This window comes from Bufo bufo, chromosome 6 (assembly GCF_905171765.1).
Source record: "Bufo bufo chromosome 6, aBufBuf1.1, whole genome shotgun sequence".
Lineage (NCBI taxonomy): Eukaryota > Metazoa > Chordata > Amphibia > Anura > Bufonidae > Bufo > Bufo bufo.
The window spans coordinates 95,129,888-95,152,877 of NC_053394.1; the positions used below are offsets into that span (position 1 = coordinate 95,129,888).

Consider the following 22,990-nt stretch of genomic DNA (forward strand, 5'->3'; position numbering starts at 1 on the left):
CTGTCCACCTCATTAACTTCTTATTAGAGTGTCACACGGTTGGTGTGCCAATATTGGTGGTCCTAGACATGGCCACAAGCTGCACAATTCACACTTATCTGTCCATGCTCCCACACTGCATGCCACTCCTCCCTGACACAGAAAATACATGTGAGAATCTACTAGATACAGACAAGGATATCTGTGATCAGAGGGTTGGAGGCTGCACAGAATGGCATTGAGCACAGCATGTGCATTCCATTCCTGTTCTAAAGGGAATATAGAGTTGACCGTTCAGAGATGGTCTGAGCTCAGGCTCAGTAGTGAGAGGAGCACATGTTGCAGCCTCGTGAGCCAGCCTGGACCTGGAACTATCCAGACCTGGAACTATCCAGAACAACAAAAGCAGGCCAGATGTAACAAAGGGGTGTAGAGAAAGCCCAGTACAGATAATCTGTCTAAAAGGATTTAATGACTCTACGGAATTCATATTCAGAAGTTGCCTTCGGTGCTTGAGCTTACCAGATCACAGTTTGGCTCACTGTGAGGAATACCCACAGGCCAAGGTGGATTCTGCGGAGAGCAACCTTTTAAAAAAGGAGCCGAGGTTTTGTCTGCTGTTAGGGGGGAACCGCCTGGTCGATTGCATTGCTTTATAATAACTGAATACTTTGTATACAAGTCAGGTAAAGAAGTGGAGTAAGGAAGACTACTTTTGAGAGACACCTTGGCCTCTCAGCTACCTGTGCAGCCGTAAAACTTGAAAACATCTGTGGATGTGTGCAAAGTGTTGGTGTCATGACAACCAGGACCCTACCTTGTACCTAAAAATCTACAACACCAAGGGTACCTCAACCATCATTAGGCAGGAGAACCCTACAAGCAGGGAGTGATTTTAATAGAAGAAAGGCTTCCCTTTCACATTACGGCACAAGCCAAGGGAGCATCAGAACCGTGAGTATTACAACAACTTCCATCCAGCCACTTATTCACGCCCCTGTGGCATGCTGCAATATGTCAACAAGAAGCCAAATAGGTTACCTGCAGTCATCTTTTATTTTTGCCAATGTTTTTAACATTACATTCTAACTAGGGATGAGCGAATCGACTTCGGATGAAACATCCAAAGTCGATTCGCATAAAACTTTGTTTCAATACTGTACGGAGCAGGAGCTCCGTACAGCATTAGAATGTATTGGCTCCGATGAGCAGAAGTCTTGCGAGACTTCAGGTAATAACTTCATAAATTAATTTATACTGTAAAAATTTATTTCCATAACTCGGGTTCAGTTCCAAGGTACCACTTAGAACCGAACCCGAGTTCGGGAAATGTTTTTTTACAGTACAAATAAATTTATGAAGTTATTACCCGAAGTCTCCGTACAGTATTAGAACAAAGTTTTATGCTAATCGACTTATAAAATGGTTTAGAAAACGGTCATACACATGTTTTCTTTACTTAGGTAAAGATGCACTTAAGCTGTTATATATAAGAAAGCATAGTACCTGAAGAAACTCGGGCCCAGAACAATAGAGAGATTTTCCAAGGTCATTTTGTTTATTTCACTATAAGAAGCCACCCTAATGAAGAAAGTGCATAGATAGTGGAGCACAGTAAAGTGAGTTTGGCTGAGATGTTCTATCAGTTGTTTCAGATGTTTGCTGCAGTCCTCTTCATCCAATCTGTAATCTTTGAAGACAAAGTATCAATGTATTAACATATATATTCTTAACCCCTTCAGGACATTTTTCACCTTAAGAACCCCGCCATTTTTTGCAAATCTGACATGTGTCACTTTATGTGGTGATAACTTTAAAACGCTTTTACTTATCTATTCTGAGATTGTTTTCTCGTCACATATTGTACTTCATGACAGTTGTAAATTTGAGTCAAAATATTTCATTTTTATTTATAAAAAAAATACCAAATTTACCAAAAATTTAGAAAAATTAGCAATTTTCTAAATTTCTATTTCTCTGCTTTTAAAACAGATAGTGATACCTCCTAAAATAGTTATTACTATTATATTTCCCATATGTCTACTTCATATTTGGATCATTTTGCAAATGACATTTTTTTTTTTGGGATGTTAGAAGACTTAGAAGTTTAGAAGCAAATCCAAAACCCACTTTTTAAGGACCAGTTCGGGTCTGAAGTCACTTTGTGAGGCTTACATAATAGAAACCATCCATAAATGGCCCTGTGATGGATACCACCCCTCGTGCCCACTTGACATCAACTAGGTCAAGCTCACGAGACATGGTATTGTCCCTGGTTACCAAGACGTGACATTACGCCCTCCTGGAGGAGCATGTAAGGTCAGCTTGGTACAGTTTACATAGACACCTCCTGTCCACGCGGGCACAGAGAGGCAACAAGCTGTGCTGTCCTCTCAATATAGATTTTCACGCAACGCACAAGTGATGCATGAAAATCACTGCTCATCTCAACAGCCCTATTGAAATGAATGGGTCCGGATTCAGTGCGGGTGCAATGCGTTCACCTCATGCAATGCACCCGCACGGAATTCTCGCCCGTGTGAAAGGGGCCTTAGGTGTTCCACAAGAATTAAAAGAAAATGGAGATGAAATTTCAGAATTTCACTTTTTTGGCAGATTTTCCATTTTAATCCATTTTTCCAGTAACAAAGCAAGGGTTAACAGCCAAACAAAACTCAATATTTATTACCCTGATTCTGTAGTTTATAGAAACACCCCATATGTGGTCGTAAAGTGCTGTACGGACACACGGCAGGGCGCAGAAGGAAAGGAACGCCATATGGTTTTTGGAAGGCAGATTTCCCTGGAATAATTTTAAGTTGTCATGTCACATTTGAAGACCCCCTGATGCACCCCTAGAGTAGAAACTCCAAAAAAGACCCCATTTTGGAAACTACGGGATAAGGTGGCAGTTTTGTAGGTACTATTTTAGGGTACATATAATTTTTGGTTGCTCTATATTACACTTTTTGTGAGGCAAGGTAACAAAAAAATAGCTGTTTTTGCACTGTTTTTATTTTTTGTTATTTACAGTGTTCATCTGAAAGGTTAGATCATGTGGTATTTTTATAGAGCAGGTTGTTACGGACGCAACAATACCAAATATGGCATTTAAAAAAAAAAAAATTTTTTAGTGTCTCCATAGTCTGAAAGCCATATTTTTTTTTTTTTTTTGGGCGACTGTCTTATGTAGGGGCTAATTTTTTTTTGTATAAGATGACAGTTTGATTGGTACTATTTTAGGGTGCATATGACTTTTTGATCGCTTGGTATTACACTTTTTGTGATGTAAGGTGACAAAAAATGGCTTTTTTAATTTTACTTAAATTTTTTACGGTGTTCACCTGAGGGGTTAGGTCATGTGATATTTTTATACAGCAGTTTCTTACGGACACGGTGATACCTAATATGTATACTTTTTTTATTTCAAGTTTTACACAATAACTTTTTGAAACAAAATAAATCATGTTTTAGTGTCTCCATATTCTGAGAGCCATAGTTTGTTTGTTTTTTGGGCGATTGTCTTAGGTAGGATCTTATTTTTTGCGGAATGAGATGATGGTTTGATTGTTATGATTTTGGGGTGCATATGACTTTTTATACAGCAGATTCTTACGGACACGGTGATACCTAATATGTGTCCTTTTTTTTATTTATTTAAGTTTTACACAATAATTTTTGAAACAAAAAAAATCTTTTTTCAGTGTCTCTATATTCTGAGAGCCATAGTTTTTTAAATTTTTTGGGCGATTGGGTCTAATTTTTTGCGGATGAGATGATGGTTTGATTGGTATGATTTTGGGGTGCATATGACTTTTTATCACTTGGTATTACACTTTTAGTGATGTAAGGTGACAAAAAATTGCTTTTTTGACATGTTTTTTATTTATAAATTTTTTAAGGTGTTCACCTGACGTGTTAGGTCATGTGGTATATTTATAGAGCAGGTTGTTACGGATGCGGCGATACCTAATATGTCATCTTTTACATTTTTTTTACATTTAAAACAATAGAAGCATTTTTGAAACAGTGAAATAGTGTCTCTATAGTCTGAGAGCTATAGTATTTTTTTTATTTTTTTGGCGACTGTCTTAGGTAGGGGCTCATTTTTTGCGGGCTGAGATGGCGGTTTGATTGGTACTATTTTAGGGTACATACTACTTTTTGATCACTTGGTAATACACTTTTTGTGATGAAAGGTGACAAAAAATGGCTTTTTTTATCACTGTTTTTATTTTTTTTAAATTACGGTGTTGACCAGACGGGATAGAGCATGTGATATTTTTAAAGAACAGATTGTTACGTACGTGGTGATACCTAATATGTCTGTTTTTGTTTTTTTTTCTATTTTTTATGTCTCTTTTTATGGGAAAGGGGCTTTTTTTTATTGAAACTTAATTTATTTTATATTGTTAAATAAACTTTTATTTCACTTTGAATATTTTTTATTTTTGTCCCAGACTTCAACATTACAGGGTCTGATCCCTGTTTCAATGCAGCACAATATATCTGTATTGTACTGCATTGACTATCAATGTATTTCACAGTGTAATACACTGATAGTTTGCCTATGAGACACAGCCTGGGGGCTGGGCCTCATAGGCCTCCGTACATGCCAGGCCCCAAGGCCTCATAGGCCTCCGTACATGCCAGGCCCCAAGGAGCTGCTATGGCAACCAACGGGTCCCGGCCACCGCAGCGCGTGGACCCGACACCTAAGGAGAGGGAGCACAAACCTCCAATATGACCGCGGCATATGAGGGGTTAACCCACCAGCATCTGTTTTATCACCAATGCTGGTGGATGCAGCAGGGATCCGGCTGTCAGTAATAGCCGGATCTATGCTGCTGATCGCGGCACCGCACATGGGGGGAGGGAAGGACTGCAGGACGAGAATGCTCGTCTTGGGACACAAAGTACCGGCCATTTAGGATGAGCATTCTCGTCCTGGGTTCTTAAGGTGTTAGTGGTCCAAAATAGAAACATATGATAAGAAATATATTATGCACATTATGAGTATGCATGGCGCGTATACCCCCTAGTGCATGGTGGGTAGGTGAAAACCCTGCAACACACTACTTCTGCCAGGCAGACTTTTTCCCAATTAGAAATACTTTAACACAGGAATAGGGATTTATATAAGTGGCCACTAACTGTCCATTCACGTGCCAAATCCTATCAATAGTAGTTGAGGAAAGGAGCGCTATAACAATTTTATTATGGCTGGTGAAGCAGACTGACTCTACAATGGAGGCACTATGACCTAAAGGGGTTGTCCACTGAAAAATGTTCTGCTGTTTTCAAACCAGCACCTGGATCTGATTACTTTTGTAATTGTATGTAATTAAAAATGTAGTATAGCCAGCGAGCCAGTTAATGAAATGTATCTGTATAGCGCCACCTGCTGTTTGTTCTTTTCCTTTTTTTTCAATCTGCCTCACTGATGTGGACACACATGCTCAGTTTCATCCTTTAACTGCCTCCTAAACTGTGATAGGGAGAGAGAACTGCAGCTGAAAAAACACCCCCGCAGAAAGGACACATCCCATGTAGATAAGGAAGTATTACTTTACTGAGAGAGTAGTGGATGCATGGAATAGCCTTCCTGCAGAAGTGGTAGCTGCAAATACAGTGAAGGGGTTTAAGCATGCATGGGATAGGCATAAGGCTATCCTTCATATAAGATAGGGCCAGGGACTATTCATAGGATTCAGATATATTGGGCAGACTAGATGGGCCAAATGGTTCTTATCTGCCGACACATTCTATGTTTCTATGTTTCTATGTGCTGCCAGCTTGATATAAATCTAGCAGAACCATTGTAGCAATGAATGGGGAGATCTCTGGATCCATGTGAGATACAGGGCTGGTTCTAACTTTGAAAGAACGAGACTGTCATGTACTACACGTTGTCTGATTTTCATATTTATTTATTTTTTTACATTATTCATTGGCTAACCCCTTTAACTCTATTATTAGCTGAAATGGCTAGTACTGCTATGGGAACACTTGACTGAATTTTTAAAGGGGACTCTGAGGTTAGTTTATATTGTTGTGGTTCCCTTGATCTCATCATCGGTGGAGGTTCCACCAGTTGGAGACTCAACAATCTAACAGTTATCGTCCAGTTTAGTGGATAAGGGTTAACTTGTTGTAACCCGGAATACCCCTTTAAGTCATTTGTGTCTTCAGCCTTGATATTATTACCTTTGTAAACAATGATGAAGGAATACTGTGTGGTTTCAGGGATAACACCTTTGGGGAGTTCCTTTAAGCAAAGTTTTAGAAGACTTGCCACAGTATCTATATCACCGTCTTGTGTTAGATCCACCGACTCCCCTCCATCATACTTTGCTTTCAAAGCTGTTACCTTCTTCAGTGAACCAGTGACTCTAAACAGCCCCGTGTGCTCCAGACCTGAAACAAAAGTGGTTTTATCACTGCAAAAATCTCAAAATACGGTCTCATTAATGGTACTGGTTAAAGGGTTTCTATCACTTCATATGACATAATTAGCTGGCAGACACTAGCGATCTGCTAGTGTCTGCTCTGGCCAACCATCCTACTATAATCACTTGTGGGGCAGCGGTTTTGCTAAAAAACTAACTTTTATAAATATGCTAATGAGCCTCTAGGTGCTATGTGGGCGTCATTAGCACCTAGAGGCTCCGTCTACCTTCATACACAGCGGCCGCCCAGCACGTCCCTCCAGCCCGCCCATGTCCTCCTCCGTGTGACGCAGCGGCCGAATTCTCGCGCATGCGCCGTGCGCGGCTGTATTCGGCGCATTAGAGATGTCTGAGCTCGGAGCGGTCAGACATTCAATGCGCATGCGCCGAATACAGCCGCGCATGCGCATTGAATGTCTGACCGCTCCGAGCTCAGACATCTCTAATGCGCCGAATACAGCCGCGCACGGCGCATGCGCGAGAATTCGGCCGCTGCGTCACACGGAGGAGGACATGGGCGGGCTGGAGGGACGTGCTGGGCGGCCGCTGTGTATGAAGGTAGACGGAGCCTCTAGGTGCTAATGACGCCCACATAGCACCTAGAGGCTCATTAGCATATTTATAAAAGTTAGTTTTTTAGCAAAACCGTTGCCCCACAAGTGATTATAGTAGGATGGTTGGCCAGAGCAGACACTAGCAGATCGCTAGTGTCTGCCAGCTAATTATGTCATATGAAGTGATAGAAACCCTTTAAGACCAATTAAGCACAAAGTACCTAAGAGAATATAATTGAAAATGTTCATGAAGTAAGCACACAGATTGAGTTCCTTCATAAAAACCAAAAGCACGGGATCCTATGGCGAACATACCACTGGTGCAGCCTGTGCAGCTAAATAGGGGCCCTCTTAGCAATAGGGACAAAAAGAGTCTCTTGGCGTAAAATGATGATGGATTCTGATCAATCAGATGAAGGATTGACTAGAGATAAGGAATGAAAGAAAGCAGTAAGGAGCACTATGATGAACTCCACAGTCTAAATAATAATTAGCTATTTAACAGCAAAGGGCCCACATACTACTGCAAGGCGGCCTCTACTGTCTATGTCTTCCTGTGGTTTTCCCACAATGGACATTCATCACCTATACACAGAAAAGGTCATAAATGTCTCTCTGCCCTATCGCTGGGACACTCGCAGTCACTAGACTGGGTTCCTGAACCTCCGTTTCTCCTCTCTGTACGACCCAGGACTTTGAATTAATTGGTGGTCGAGCATGGCCTCTGCTGCTCTATTTATGGGGCTGATGGAAACAGCTATACTTAGATGCTATACTTAGCTATCTCCATTAGTCTCATAGACTTTGAATGAAGTTTATCACACGCTAGACCTCTAGTTCATTCAAACGCCTCCCCGTAGTGAGAAGGAAGGGGGGCTCAGGAGCTTCATTCTGGTGAACAGTAGGGATCCCAGGGTAGATCCACAGTGATCAAACATTTATCAACTATCCCAGGAATAGGTGATATATGTCCATCGTGGGAAAACCCTTTTAAACCCTCTTTTTCAAGTGTCTTCATACAGTGCCTTCAGAAAGTCTGTAGACCCTTTCACTTGTTTCACATTTTGTTATGTTGCGGCCTTGTGCTAAAATAAAAAAAAATCACATTTTTTCCCCCATCATTCTGCTATCAATACCCCATAATAACAAAGTGAAAACAGAATGTTAGACATCTTTGCTAATTCATTAAAATGCACTGACATAAGTATTAACACCCTTGACTCTGTACTTGAAGCCCCTTTGGCAGTGATTACAGACTCCAGTGTTCTTGGGTATGATGCCACAAGATTTGCACACCTGGATTTGTGGATTTTTTTGCCATTCGTCTCTGTAGAAACTATCAAGATCTGCCATAATGGATGGTAACCGTCGGTGAAAAGCCATTTTCAGGTGAGCCGTTTTCCAGATTGGATTCAAGTCAAGGCTCTGGCTGGGCACTGAGCTGTCCCTAAGCCACACCTATGTTGTCTTGGCTGTGTGCTTAGGATCATTGTCTTGTTGGAAGGTAAACCTTCAGCACAGTCCAAGGTCCAGAGCACTCTGGATCAGGTTTTCCTTAAGAATATCTCCTGTATTTTGCTCCATTCAGATTTCCCTCAACCTTGACCAGTCTTCCTATCCCAGCAGCTGAAAAACACCACCACAGCAAGATGCTGCCACAACTGTGCTTCACTGTGGGGATCGTATTGGGCATTGCCTGGTTTCCTTGAAACATGATGCTTAGTTTATTCTTGGCTTTGTCCTGAGAATCTTGTTTCTCACGGTCTGAGAGTCCTTTAGATGCTCTTTTTGCAAACTTTCATGTGTTATTTACTGAGGACAGGCTTATTTCTGACCACTCTGCCATAAAGCCTAGATTGGTGGAAAGCTGGACCTTTTTCTCATCTGCACACAGGAGCTCAGCCAGAGTGAGCATTGGGTTCTTGGTGACCTCTCTTTCTAATGCCCTTTCCCCCGATTACTTAGTTTGGTGGGGCATCCGGCTCTAGGAAGAGTCCTGGCTGTTCCATACGTCCATTTAAGAATTATGCAGCCCACTGTGCTCCTGGGAACTTTCAGTACACCAGATTTTTTTTGCGCCCTTCTCCAGATCTGTGCCTCCACATAATCATGTCTCTGGGCTCTACAGGCAGTTCTTTCCTCCTCAGAGCTTGGGGTTTGCTCTGATATTCATTGTCAGCTGTGAGACCTTATATAGACAGGGATGTGTCTTTCCAAATCATGTCCAATCAACTGAATTTACCACAAATGGACTCCAATCAATGTGTAGAAACATCTCAACAAAGATTAAGAGAAATGGGAGGCCCCCAGAGCTAAATTTCAAGTGTCCAAGTATTTGACTCTGAATACTCATGTTCATGTGAAATTTGATTTTTTCCTTTTTAACAAACTAGCAAACATTTCTTCAATTCGGTTAGGTTTGTTGATGGAGTCACCTGTAACTAGCACCTCCAAGGATCTCTGAATCAGCAAGGATTGTAACCTTTTTTCAAGGACTAAACATCCCACCAGCTCACTAAGTAATGGGCTCAGCATACATTTCTGTGCTGTATCTCCCGAACACAGTACATAGAGTTGGCTACCTATAATTGAAAAACACTTAATACTTTGTCCACCACGGACTGTAAATATATTGTCCAAGGGTACGCTAAAACTATGTTTACGCTGAAATGATGGTTTCCTAAGTGGTGCTTCTTGTAGCATTAAAAAAAATCACCTGCTAGCTCTGGCTCCAAGACGCCCTTCCTCTGATGAAAAGTAGTGTTTGTGAGTGGAATTAATGAGCACAATCAGCTCTTATGTTATACAGTGAATGACACTGCTGAGTCTCCACAAGACAATGGAAGGAATTTATCGTGCCTTGCATTCCAGAATTTCTGCTCCAAAAAGTAGCAAAATAGAACTTTGCTATTTTTTTGGGCTGATTTGCACAAAAAGTTGCCACTTTTACATTTTTATATGACTTACTCCAGTTCTGAAAAGGGAGTACGAATATGGATGTAGTTAGCCTGATTTAGCTCATTTAGCTGATTGAGGCATGTGTCACACATAGATTGTTCTAGTATTTTTTAAGGGCTTTCTAGTTTTTGGTCGTTGGCATGTTTTGAAAAAAGACAGCTCCAGATGTTGCATGAAAGTTTTTAGTTTTTTTTATTGGAGTTTTTTTAACCTTATGGTGTGCTTTTTTGGGTCAGTGTCTTTTTTTTAAAAACTGCAGCATGCTCTGGATGTGGGTTTTTTCAGGTGTTTTTCCATAGATATCTCCTCAGGAGAAAAAATAATTACTTATTTTCCACACTTCACTTAATCAAACGAATAGACCTGCGGAGCTTAATAGACAACACCCCTATAGGTAAAGAATTTACCTGTAGGTTCTTTTAAAAGATGAGGGTCCACATTACTTCCATTGAATATTCTACCAAAGGGTGTAAGTTTGAAGCTTTGGGTTAGGGCTCATGAACACAAACATATATTCTTTCCATGTTCGTTCCGTTTTTTTGCGGACCGTATACGTAACCATACATTTCAATGGGTCCGCAAATCGGAAGTTACTCTGTGTGCATTCCGTTTCTGTATGTTCGTATTTCCGTTCCGCAAAAAAATAGAACATGTCCTATTATTGTCCACATTACGGACAAGGATAGTACTGTTTTATCAGGGGCCAGCTGTTCCGTTCCGCAAAATACGGAATGCACATATAGCAGATCAGGCATTGTGCTAGTCCACAGCAGCATACTTTATTTTATTTAGCAGGGTTTTCGCCAGTACATCCTTGGGGTGGGTTCACACTAGCGTTAGGGATTCCGTTATGGCTTTCCGTTGTAACATGGTTATAACGGAAAATAATGGAATCCATAAGATGGAAGGACGGATCCGTTCTTCTGCTTATAGACTTGTATTATGATGGAATGCAAAATGGAAGCCTTTAAAAGGCATTCCATTTGCTTTCCGTTCTAATAGAAGTCTATGGGAATCAAAACGGATCCGTCTGGGTCCCGTTGTGCAAGACGGAAAACAAAGTCATGTCGACAGGACTAAAAAGCCTGTCTTGCATAACGGGACCCATGCGGATCCGTTATGCTTTCCCTTCTATTAGGACGGAAAGCAAACGGAATGCCTTTTAAAGGCTTCCGTTTTGCAATCTGTCTGGGTATTCCGTTATTTTCCGTTATAACCATGTTATAACGGAAAGCCATAACGGAATCTCTAACGCTAATGTGAACCCACCCTTACTTACGCTAACAGAAAAAAAAGTCTGAAAAAAACAGCAAGAAAAATTTTGTCAGACTAAATAAAGGACACCGCTAAAAAACACTTGTAAAAAATGGCAGAACACGTGCCAGAAGAAAATACAGTACCCTTTCCCGTCTCTTCATTTCTGACCAATTTTTTTATATATTGAACCTAACTGCTTTTATGTCTAATGTAAGAATGTTATGCAGACTTTAATAAAATCGTATTGAACCATTAAAAATCCACGCGTCAGTGAATCACAGACGTCTGCTGCCTGTGTTCTCTGTGCATAGCACACGGATCTGCAATGAGCAAGATACGGGTATATGCTGAGTGGTGTAATGTCCTATAATGTCTCTGTAGGATAGTGATAGTTGTGTCAACGGTGTCTCCTACCTGGGTACGGCTGGACACCTGGCAATAAATTGAGTGTAGTGATAGTAGGAGTAATAGTGGGATTTTGCAGCAGAAATTGATGTCCAGACCTTTAGGTGAAGTTCAAACTTGGCTTTACTGAAAAAAACTTTCATCCAAGCAATGTACAGCTTTGGTCTTTGGTCCCAGCAGGTTTTCAGCAATGGTTGGCAGGAATAAATCTTCTGCACTATAAATCAGGAGCTTGCAGGAAAAGACGTCTGCTTGTTAGCTCTATAACTGTGGCAGGAATTTATCTTCTGCACTTCTCTTTATCTTCTGCTTTAAGGGGACTGACTAGCTGAGGAGGAATATGGCTTCTCCTAGGTCTCTGGACTTTACTCACAGATACAGGGAATGCTTTCGTCCTGGAACTCTGGAGGTTGTCTGCTTGCTTCATCCAGCTGAGGCTGCAGGGCTCAGGCTGGAAATTTTATCAATGTCTCAGCCGAGACAAGATCCTGGCTTTCTTCCCTATATCAGGGAGCTCCTAACACACACACCCTACCCCTAGTAGGGGGTGTGCTACTCTGACCTAACTTCCTTCCTCTCCCTTACTGCAGGATGTGGGAACAGTCCACACCTCCACAGGAAGGGGGGGCTAAGCTGGAATCAACCATACCAGCCTAGACATACTAAACTGAAACTAGTTCCTTACCAATCCATTGCTGCCACCTGTTGGTGAACATTGAAAATTACAAGGAAATTTACATTTAACATAGTTTTAAATGCACAGTTGTGAAGACATGAGCAAAATCATATCAGATGACAAGGTAAAGGCTCTTAGAAGATAGTAACGGGGTAGAGGCGTGTAGTAACACAACTCTGGGGTGTTACAAATCCATAGACTTTAATGTGTTTAGGCCTCATGTACACGGTCGTGTGCATAATTCGATCCACAAACCACGGATCTGCAAAATACGCATAATTTCTATATGCTTTCTGTATTTTTCTCACTTCCATCAATAAAAATGACTCTTCTCATCTGCAATACAGACAGAATAGGAAATGTTCTATAATTTGTGGTATGGATACACTGATCCGCAAAACATATAGATGTGTGCATGGCCGCATAGAAATGAATGAGTCAGAGGGCTATCCCTAAAAAATGTGGATAGCACACAGACAAAAAATATGAGGCCTTAGGCCGAATGCACACAGCTGTGGAACACAGACGTGAATGGTCCGTGGTATCCCGGCCTGGCATCCTGCTGACAGCATGAGCGCACTGCGTCATTGGTTGCTATGACGCCGTGCGCTTCATGCCGCCGCTGCACTACAGTAATACACTCGTATGATCTATGCATTCGGCCTTATTTACACATCAGTGGTTTTCCACTGATTATGTTTCAGGGGAAAAATAACGGTGACATGCACTACTTTGGTCCGTGATGCAGATCAAAACACACCCTTTGTAGTCTACGGGTCTGTGAAATCCAATGACAGAACACGGATGGCATCCATGTTCTGTCAGTGGTTTTTCACTGACCATTCGAAGGAGATACATTATAAATCTCTTTTTCAGCCTAGCAGTATACATGGACCACAGAGGGAAAAAAATGGACACAGAGACAAAACACGGACCCTTCATGGACATCTTCATGGACGTAATTTCTGACATGTGAAAGAGGCTGATTACCCAACGGCAAAAAACGTTTCCATCATGCATAAATGTCATTTCTTGTCACTCATGGAGTCAAAATATCACAGCATCACTGCTATTTCTCCTAATGGTATGAGACAGGACTTACTAATTCAGCAGGAGCCAGCATCCAACATCCCCTCTGCTCCTCACTTGTTCTCTTCTATAGCAAATAAAAGAGGCTGGATTAGTTACTGTAGATCCACTGACAGCATATGTGCCAGACCTTCAGGGAAAGATATACTGGATTCTACATAGATTGTGGTGATCCTACAAGTGGGAGTGCAAAGCATTCTGCCAGAGAAGGTAAATTCCTTCACCTGGGCTACAGACTTCCCTGCATGTGGTGGGATCTAATAATCTTCAAGTTCCCATCATACTAAAAGAACAGCTTGATCACCTGTGCTATATAAGATACCAATATAGTGAGTTGCTTCCCTCAGTTGAGCTGGGAAGATTGAGAAGATTATAAGAAAGAGACTTAACCCACTGCCTCCTGTACATAATTTTGGGATACTGCACATGGTAACTGTAAAGACGGTGCTTGAAATATTCAGTGCCTGTGTAAACCATCTGCAAAACTGCCTTAGTTAGGTACAGTGAACATATTGCACTAAAAACCTGCCTTCTTATTGTACCATGCTACCATCTGCATCACGAACACACTGTGGTACCAGCCTGTGCAGCCTGTACCCACAAAGCCACTTACACCAAGGTCATCTCTACCATTAAGCAAAGGGCCCCAACATCTGAGTGTGCCCTGAGGGAAGAAAGGGTATACCCTCCCATCACCGGACTGAAAGCTGCTATCCTCAATAAGACTACTTCCATCTTCACGACCATCTCTGCAGCTCGCTGCACATTCTCGATCTCATCTTGTAACATACCGAAGGTGGAGAGATACTGCACAGCTTCTTTGATCAATAAAGGAATTCCGCCTTCCTCTGGTGACTTCTCTTCTGAAGAAGAAACATGACATGCAGGATCTCTGCTCTTCCTCTGCTCCTTACGTTCTGGGGTAATCCTGTTGGTAATGTTTGTAACTTGCACAGCAGAAAGAGATTGCTGGAAGAAAACAGAACATATATAATGCCCAAGTGAGATCTCAGTACTTCTAGTTGAACACTTGGAGCATGCCCATCATTACTTTGCCCATACCTAGTTGCCATATATGCGTTTCTATTCTGCTGCCTGGGATAACAACTGAGATATGTACTCAAATAAATAGTAGTCATCAATATAATTAGTCAATACGTTGAAAATATAATGGGACAACTTACAGGTACATATACTATTAAAGGGGTTTTCCACCATGGACTTATAAGACGTATAGGTAAGTAGATGTCTAATTGTTGGGGATTCAGCCACTGGGACACCCACCAATCCTGAGAGTGGAGGTTGGCTGGCCAGTTCCCTTCTTCTAGTGGAGGCCATGTATGCATGTACAGTGCTGCCCATAATTATTCATACCCCTGGCAAATTTTGTCTTAAAGTTACTTTCATTCAACTAGCAAGTAATTTTTTGACGGGAAATGACATAGGTGTCTCCCAAAAGATAATAAGATGATGTACAAGAGGCATTATTGTGGAAACAATTTTTTCGCAGCTTTTATTTGCATTTGAGCAAAAAGTGTCCAGTCCAAAATTATTCATACCATTCTCAATAATCAATAGAAAAGCCTTTATTGTCTATTACAGCAATCAAACGCTTCCTATAAGAAGACCAGCTTTTTGCATGTCTCCACAGGTATTTTTGCCCATTCATCTTTAGCAATGAGCTCCAAATCTTTCAGGTTGGAGGGTCTTCTTGCGATCACCCTGATCTTTAGCTCCCTCCACAAACTCTCAATTGGATTCAAGTCTGGACTCTGGCTGGGCCACTCCAAAACGTTAAAGAGGACCTTTCACCTGGAAAAACATTGTGAACTAAGTATGCTGCCATGGAGAGCGGCGCCCAGGGATCTCACTGCACTTACTATTACCCCTGGGCGCCGCTCCGTTCTCCCGTTATGCCCTCCGGTATCTTCACTCACTAAGTTATAGTAGGCGGTGTCTGCCCTTGTCCTGTGGGCGTCTCCTTCTCATAGGCTGTAGCGCTGGCCAATCGCAGCGCACAGCTCACAGCCTGGGAGAAAAAAACCTCCCAGGCTGTGAGCTGTGAGCTGTGCGCTGCGATTGGCCAGCGCTACAGCCTATGAGAAGGAGACGCCCACAGGACAAGGGCAAACACCGCCTACTATAACTTACTGAGCAAAGATACCGGAGGGCATAACAGGAGAACGGAGCGGTGCCCAGGGATAATAGTAAGTGCAGTGAGATCCCTGGGCGCCGCTGTATATGTCAGGATACTTAGTTCACAATGTTTTTCCAGGTGAAAGGTCCTCTTTAATGTTGTTGTCTGCTAACCATTTCTTCAGCACTTTTGCTGTGTGTTTTGGGTCATTGTCATGCTGAAATGTCCACTGGTGCCCAAGGCCAAGTTTCTCTGCAGACTGCCTGATGTTGTAGTTGAGAATCCTCATGTATTTCTCTTTTTTCATGGTGCCGTTTACTGTGATTAGGTTCCCTGGTCCATTGGCTGAAAAACACCCCAAAAGCATTAGGTTCCCACCACCATGATTGACAGTGGGGATGGTGTTCTTTGGGTTGAAGGCTTCTCCTTTTTTACGCCAAATGAAGGAAACATTTTGACCAAACAATTAAATTTTTGTTTACCAGAAGTCTTCTTCTTTGTCCAGATGAGCTTTTGCAAAGTCCAAGCGAGCTTTTGTGTGCCTTATCTGGAGAAGTGGCGTCCTCCTTGGTCTGCATCCGTGGAACCCAGCAGTGTGCAGTGTCCATTGGATTGTCTGCCTTGAGACATTGCCACCAGCAGAGCCCAGATTCACCAGGATGGCCTTGGTGGTGATCCTTGAATTTTTTTTCACCTCTCTAACTATCCTCCTGGCCAGCACAGGTGTCACTTTTGGCTTCCGACCACGTCCTCTGAGATTTTCCACAGTGCGGAACATCTTGTATTTTTTAATAATACTATGCACTGTAGCCACTGGAACTTGAAAACATTTAGAAATGGCCTTGTAGCCCTTTCCTGACTTGTGAGCAGCCACAATGTGCATCCGCAGGTCCTCACTGAGCTCCTTTGTCTTAGCCATGACTGTCCACAAACCAACTGCAGAGAGCTGCTGTTTTTCACCTGTTGAGTTGATTAAAACAGCTGTTCCCAATTAATCAGGGTAATTAGGATGCTATAGAACAGCTTGGACTATTTGGAATGGGATAGAACATTTGATTTTCCCATAGACTGTGACAGTTTGTGAAGGGTATGAATAATTGTGGACTGGACACTTTTTGCTCAAATGTAAATAAAAGCTGAGAAATGTTTTTTTTCCCACAGTAATGCCTCTTGTACATCGTCTCATTATCTTTTGGGAGACACCTACAGTCAGGTCCATAAATATTGGGACATCAACACAATTTTAACATTTTTGGCTCTATACACCACCACAATGGATTTGAAATGAAACAAAGAAGATGTGCTTTAACTGCAGACTGTCAGCTTTAATTTGAGGGTATTTACATCCAAATCATGTGAACGATGTAGAAATTACAACAGTTTGCATATGTGCCTCCCACTTGTTAAGGAACCAAAAGTAATGGGACAATTGGCTTCTCAGCTGTTCCATGACCAGGTGTGTGTTATTCCCTCATTATCCCAATTACAATGAGCAGATAAAAAGGTCCAGAGTTCATATCAAGTGTCCTATTTACATTTGGAATCTGTTACTGTCAACTCTCAAGATGAGATCCAAAGAGCTGTCACTATCAGTAAAGCAAGCCATCATTAGGCTGAAAAAACAAAACAAACCCATCAGAGAGATAGCAAAAACATTAGGCGTGGCCAAAACAACAGTTTGGAACATTCTTAAACAGAGGGAACGCACCGGTGAGCTCAGCAACACCAAAAGACCCGGAAGACCACAGAAAACAACTGTGGTGGATGACCGAAAAATTCTTTCCCTGGTGAAGAAAACACCCTTCACAACAGTTGGCTAGGTCAAGAACACTCTCCAGGAGGTAGGTGTATGTGTGTCAAAGTCAACAATCAAGAGAAGACTTCACCAGAGCGAATACAGAGGGTTCACCACAAGATGTAAACCATTGGTGAGCCTCAAAAACAGGAAGGCCAGATTAGAGTTTGTCAAACGACATCTAAAAAAGCCTTCACAGTTCCGGAACAACATCCTATGGACAGATGAGACCAAGATCAACTTGTAGCAGAGTGATGGGAAGAGAAGAGTATGGAGAAGGAAAGGAACTGCTCATGATCCTAAGCATGCCACCTCATCAGTGAAGCATGGTGGTGGTAGTGTCATGGCGTGGGCATGTATGGCTGCCAATGGAACTGGTTCTCTTGTATTTATTGATGATGTGAGTGCTAACAAAAGCAGCAGGATGAATTCTGAAGTGTTTCTGGCAATATTATCTGCTCATATTCAGCCAAATGCTTCAGAACTCATTAGACGGCGCTTCACAGTGCAGATGGATAATGACCTAAAGGATACTGCAAAAGCAACCAAAGAGTTTTTTAAGAGAAAGAAGTGGAATGTTATGCAATGGCCAAGTCAATCTTCTGACATGAATCCGATTGAGCATGCATTTCACTTGCTAAAGACAAAACTGAAGGGAAAATGCCCCAAGAACAAGCAGGAACTGAAGACAGTTGCAGTAGAGGCCTGGCAGAGCATCACCAGGGATGAAACCCAGCGTATGGTGATGTCTATGCGTTCCAGACTTCAAGCTGTAATTGACTGCAAAGGATTTGCAACCAATTATTAAAAAGTGAAAGTTTAATTTCTGATTATTATTCTGTCCCATTACTTTTGGTTCCTTAACAAGTGGGAGGCACATATGCAAATTGTTGTAATTCCTATACCGTTTACCTGATTTGGATGTAAATACCCTCAAATTAAAGCTGACAGTCTGTAGTTAAAGCACATCTTGTTCGTTTAATTTTATATCCATTGTGGTTGTGTATAGAGCCAAAAATTTTAGAATTGTGTCCGTGTCCCAATATTTATGGACCTGACTGTATGTCATTTCCCGTCAAAAAATTACTTGCTGGTTGAATAAAAGTAACTTTAAGTCAAAATTAGCCAGGGGTATGAATAATTATGGGCAGCACTGTGAAAATCATGAAAACCAGGTGTTATTCCAGCTTTATTCCAGTGATGCAATGTTTTGTCTGGATTTAGCCTTTTTGAAGAGGTTAAACCTAGACAAAATGTTGCAACACTGAAATAAAGCTACCATATGGTTTGTGTCTTTTTGAGCTGCTGCCTTCAATTTTTTTTGGGTTGAGAAAGTTAGTGTGCATTCCTACAACAGGCTAGACATGACATGCTTGTTTAATACTAACAAAGGTGTGTAGGGCAAATTAAGGTGAAGAGTCTAGATGTACATACGCCAAAGTGGTCCTCACACAATTCAAAAAGCCAAATTGACTGCTGCAGCAGGAGGAGGGTCAGTGGACCGGCACCCGTGCCCGCCACTAGGGAGAGCAACAGGGACAGTCATAGGCCATCGATGTAACAGTAACCATGGGAAGGTGTTTGCAGTACTTGTTCTGCATTATCTCAGACCCTATTTGGCACAAAACATTATGGCATACAAGGGTATGATCACCTACCTTGGTTGTGGTGCAGCAGAAAGCTTCGCCACCATTGCAATTAGAATGGAGTGACATTTAGAAAAATTTGATTCGCAATTTCTCCAAGAAATTCGGTTTGTTCCGAATTAATTTGGCACAAATCGGGCAACTCTGCCTTAGGTTATGGCCACACGAACTGCAGGCAGGTTGCGGCCATGCTGCAGTGAAGAACCGCTTTGCCAATTATCCCGCAGCTGCCTTTCATGTAATAATGAAGACAGCACTATATAGACCTTCTTCATTGTTAATGGCCGTGCGGCACCTTTATACAGGGGCTGTTGCTGGTATGGGGTTTGGCCGGTTAGATGGGGGCACAATATACATAACATTGCTGTTTTTGCCTGCAATCTCCTGCAGGTTATTTGACAGTAAACACAGAATATTAATCAGCTCTGGCATACCTACTTCTCCAACCCCAGCGCTCTCCTGCTCTACAGGTATGAGCCCTTCTTCTGCCATCTGCTTTTCCTCCTTTTCCACATCATCTAATATGGATGGGAATATGTCATCAGGAACATCCAGTTCCTCCTCTCTGCATCTTGCTGACTTTCCTAGGACATGGAGACTTTGAAGGATGATTTGGAAGACGTAAAGCCAACAAAAGATGAGGATGGTCATCATTAAGACCTGGCCCCCCTAAGGGGTGCAGACGGGATGGTACTGGTTGGCATGCTGGCAGTGGAATAATAAAGGCTTCCATCTTATTAGTACAGAATTACATATCTTAGTTTATGGCTGATGTAAGAATAAGTAAATGTAGCAATAAATAAATAAATTAAAGAATAAGTCTCCATGCACTCTCACTGCAATCTCCCTACACTCTTCCTGGAGTTTCCCTACACTGTCCCTTCTCCAATATTCTTCTGTTAATCATTTTCAGCAGCACTGTCCCTAGCGCATAAGCAATTGCCACATCTCTCCCTATGCTCAGCTAAAAGGATGGCCGTGGGGGATGAGTCTTTTATAAGGCTGTGACATCACAGGTGATGGCTACCTGCGGATTGGCTGGCTGCACGGCATTATGAGTGATCTAGGGTTCTCGGGCTTGTCTCCTCTACACCTAGTTTTGCTTTGTAACACATGCAGCGCGAGAAAATTCGGATTAGTTGCAAATGGAAGTTTTCCTAAACTTCAGAGCAAATTCCGCTTCGAACGCTTTGCTTCGCTCAACACTAATTGCAATATAAGAAAAAATATATAAAGTAAAAAACAGTAAGAGCTACATGATAGTTGAGGTTTTGATTGGGAATTTAGATTAATAAACCCCACTGGAGACAGCAAGTGATGATACGGTCTGTATCAGAACTGTGGAATATGTTGGTGCTATATGAGCAAGAAAAATGTATATAATAAAAAATAAACTGTTTATAATGACACTGTCAAAAGGTAAAAGTGCAAAGAAATAATATGCAGTGATTTTAATATGTGAAAAAAGATGAGTGGCCCTCTTATAGAAGCCAGCACCATTTATCACTCACATACAGACACATGCTGCGTTATACCAACACAATACTAACTACAGCACAGGAAGCAAAAAACACAGAAAGTTATTACTTACACATCCTGAAATGGATACACCTGATCCCATAGTGACGATAGGATGTCTGACAACTTTTCTATACGTGGTTTACAAATTTCCATAACCTGCCTTTTGCCATTAAAATCGGACTGTAATCCTCCCTCATTAATATGCAGCAAGTAAAACAAAAGTTTATCAGATCTTGTTTGTTGTGTTTGGGAATTTCTGGCAAACATTCGTTGCTATTGCACGTCACCTGACCAAGACTCGATCAGCCGCAGAACAATTGTCCTTGTCTCCATGGTGCCTGATTGACAAAGTGACACAGACACCTCAGGTGCAGCGCTGTGCCTGCTTCCACTTTGCAATCGTACCTAGCATTTATAATACGGCTTTCCATCAGCCTACAGAAAGTGCGGCACCTGCTTCCTATTACAAGTTATTAAAATATACTAATGTTGTAAAATATGACAATAAATATCAAAATTGGCAAATTCTGTAAAAAGGAAAATAAAAATACCTTGGTGGTCCTACCATCACACATCTACAGTACAAAAAAATATGGAAAAGGATGATAAACCTTAAAGGTAAGCAATATATATATATATATATATATATATATATATATATAAATGTCAAAAATAGGCAGCACTCCAGGAATTAAATTAATAAACAATCACCTTTTATTCACCCATGTGGGCAGCGCAATGTTTCGGCTCAGCACTAGAGCCTTTCTCAAGCTTAAGAAAGGCCCTAGTGCTGAACCGAAACGTTGCGCTGCCCACATGGGTGAATAAAAGGTGATTGTTTATTCATTTAATTCCTGGAGTGCTGCCTATTTTTGATATTTATATATATATATATATATATATTGCTTACCTTTAAGGTTTATCATCCTTTTCCATATTTTTTTGTACTGTAGATGTGTGATGGTAGGACCACCAAGGTATTTTTATTTTTGATATATATATATATATATATATATATAAAAAAGTGTCCAATAACACATAAGAATACCTGCACATGTTGCAGATCACGCACATTTTTCATGTAAAAAAAAATGCAGCGCAATACAGTATTAACCAGTACATGAGAAATCTCACGTACACTTTGGAGCGCATTTACTAAGCTCACCTATTTTATAAAACAGGCGTATTGCCAAAGTCTAAATTTGTGCCTCATTTATTATCTCTTAATTAATCTAATTTGTATTTTTTGGTTTAAAGCCTCATTCACACATCAGTGATTCACGGACATGTGCTGTACGTGTTCTCCACGGACAGCACACGTACCCATTACTTTTAATGTGTGTATTCACACACCGCGGTTTTAGCACGGAAGCATGCTCATTTTGTCCATGTTTACGGATCCGTCATGCCTATTATAGTCTATTGGTCCTTGAAAAACACGGACGCAACACGGACACCATCCGTGTTTCACTGACTATCAGGAGGAGATGCTGTGAAAATTAATTTTCAGCTGTACAGTGTCCCTGAAACACAGAGAACAAAAAATCGACACATGGATCCTTCACAGACATCTTCACGGATGCATCGCTGACTATTTTTCCCCGGGTTTTATCATGGACATGTGAATGAGGCATAAGTCTGACATCTAGTGGTGGTTTGCTATTAAGACATTAAAAAACTCACTAAACTGGTCTAAACAGTATGCACATGAAAATGTGGTGCAAGTGCGCTGAATTGTGGCGCACGTCTCCATGAAATTGTGGCGCAATTCATCACTCAAAATAGAGACAGAAAAGTACGCTAGCCCTGGGGTGACGTACAAATTAGATTGCTTTTACGACAAAATCTGTTGCAAAATAAGGCGCACCTGCATAAAAAGGATGAAAATTAGGTGCAAAAGTTAGAAAGCTTTCAATTTGCCTTGAAAATCAAAACAGGCGCAACAGGTGCAAATGCCCCCAAAACAGGCACAAAAAAAAGACAAAACCACAAAAACGACGACAGCGGGGACACTTTAGTAAATATACCCATTTGTGTCTTTTTTCAGTGCAGAAATTGTAAGGCCTCATGCACACGACCGTTGTTTGGGTCCGCATCCGAGCCGCCGTTTTGGCGGCTCGGATGCGGACCCATTCACTTGAATGGGGCCGCAAAAGATGCGGACAGCACTCCGTGTGCTGTCCGCATCCATGGCTCCGTTCCGCGGCCCTTCCGCGCTTTGCGGACAAGAATAGGCATTTATATTGCCGGCGCCTGTTCCGTTCCGCAAATTGTGGAAGGCAACACAGGCTTCCGTTTTTTGCGGATCCGCGGTTTGCGGCCTAAGATGGGAGAAAAACTACAACATAATCAGGAAGTGACACATGTGGATCTGATGCAGAAACGCATCCCTCTCCACTTCTACTGTACTTTCTACATTCCCAGTCTTCCCTGTGCTCCTATTCCTGGATTCGTTGGTTCCTTAGGCCTCATGCACGCTGCCGTTGCCCGACCGTGGCCGTATTGCTGCCCGCATAAAGCGGAT

At 41.7% G+C, this 22,990-nt stretch overlaps 1 protein-coding gene across 1 annotated transcript in view; it reads right to left on the reverse strand.

Annotated features, from left to right (window-relative positions):
* Positions 1 to 20,646, reverse strand: part of LOC121005551 (protein FAM13A-like) — a 77,805-nt gene extending 57,159 nt beyond the window's left edge. The window contains exons 1-4 of the mRNA XM_040438325.1: positions 20,537 to 20,646; positions 14,159 to 14,336; positions 6,187 to 6,396; positions 1,486 to 1,669 (exon numbers count right to left, since the gene is read on the reverse strand). Coding sequence (XP_040294259.1) covers positions 1,486 to 1,669; positions 6,187 to 6,396; positions 14,159 to 14,336; positions 20,537 to 20,566 — 602 coding nt within the window. The 5' untranslated portion in view covers positions 20,567 to 20,646. The remainder of the gene's footprint in view (positions 1 to 1,485; positions 1,670 to 6,186; positions 6,397 to 14,158; positions 14,337 to 20,536) is intronic.
* Between the last annotated feature and the right edge of the window lie 2,344 nt (positions 20,647 to 22,990).